The sequence below is a fragment of the Antrostomus carolinensis genome, unplaced genomic scaffold, assembly GCF_000700745.2.
Source record: "Antrostomus carolinensis isolate BGI_N321 unplaced genomic scaffold, ASM70074v2 scaffold29453, whole genome shotgun sequence".
Taxonomy (NCBI): domain Eukaryota; kingdom Metazoa; phylum Chordata; class Aves; order Caprimulgiformes; family Caprimulgidae; genus Antrostomus; species Antrostomus carolinensis.
Window position 1 is genome coordinate 18,934 of NW_010306501.1, and position 1,137 is coordinate 20,070.

Sequence of the window (1,137 nt, forward strand, 5' to 3'; positions counted from 1 at the left end):
CCAACCCCCCTGCCAGCAGCAGGGACACCTTCCACTAGACCAGGTGGCCCAAAGCCTCATCCAACCTGGCCACAAACACTTCCAGGGAGGAGCAGTCACAACTTCTCTGGCCAACCTGGGACACTGGCTCACCACCCTCACACCAAACAATTTCTTCCTCACATCTCAGCTCCATCTCCCCTCTGCCACTTTCAAGCCATCACCCCTTGTTCTCTCACTCCCTGCCCTTGGCCAAAGTCCCTCCCCACCCTTCCTGGAGCCCCTTCAGGTACTGGGAGGCCACTAGAAGGTCTCCCCAGAGCCTTCTCTTCTCCAGGCTGAACAGCCCCAACTCTCTCAGCCTGTCCTCACAGCAGAGCTGCTTCAGCCCGGTGGCCTCCTCTGGACTGACTCCAGTAGCTCCATGTCCTTGTGCTGTTGGTGGCCCCAGCACTGGAGGCAGCACTGCAGGTGGGGTCTCACCAGAGTGGAGTAGAGAACAGACTAGACTAGGTTTATGGTTGGACTCAATGATCTTAAAGGTCTTTTCCAATCTAAATGATTCTATGATTCAGTTGGAAGGGACCTTCAACAACCATCTAAAACCATCTGCCTGACCTCTTCAGGACTGACCAAAAGTCAAGGTATGTTATGAAGAGATTTGCCTTGTAGGTCTTAACTCTTGACAGCTCTGATATCATTGACCAACTTTTCTCGGCAGTGATTAGGGCAGAAAACTCATCTTTGAGGTAAAACCAGAGAGAAAAGATAAAACAATGAGCTCAAAACGTTGAGCTGGTGGGACTTCCTGCCAGCGAGCTAGTGGCACAATGATCTGAAAGCCTTTGAGGACGTACATCTTGGGAATGGGAAGAGAAATGGGTGGTGATGGTGGAGAGAGGGACACATCTGGGTTCACACAGGGGAAAGTTGTGGGGTGTGTGTGTGTATCCCCTACGTTTGACCCAAAAAATGGGGTTTCCCAAGGTGACCTCTCCTCTGTCACAGGAGGTGACCCTGGGCCAGACCCCAACCACCTGTGGGGCTCACTTGGCTCGGAGTAAACGGTCTCGATGTCCATCTGTGTAAGAAAACAAAAAAGAAATGTTGATGTTCACCTCATGGTGGAAAAGAGCCAAGGAGAGGAGAGGAGGAGAG

At 51.9% G+C, this 1,137-nt stretch overlaps 1 protein-coding gene across 1 annotated transcript in view; it reads right to left on the bottom strand.

The window, feature by feature from the left end:
• Positions 1–1,060, bottom strand: part of LOC104522781 (dysferlin) — a gene marked incomplete at both ends in the record, with an annotated part of 19,988 nt that extends 18,928 nt beyond the window's left edge. Inside the window, one exon of the mRNA XM_029084311.1 lies at positions 1,030–1,060. Coding sequence (XP_028940144.1) covers positions 1,030–1,060 — 31 coding nt within the window. The remainder of the gene's footprint in view (positions 1–1,029) is intronic.
• Between the last annotated feature and the right edge of the window lie 77 nt (positions 1,061–1,137).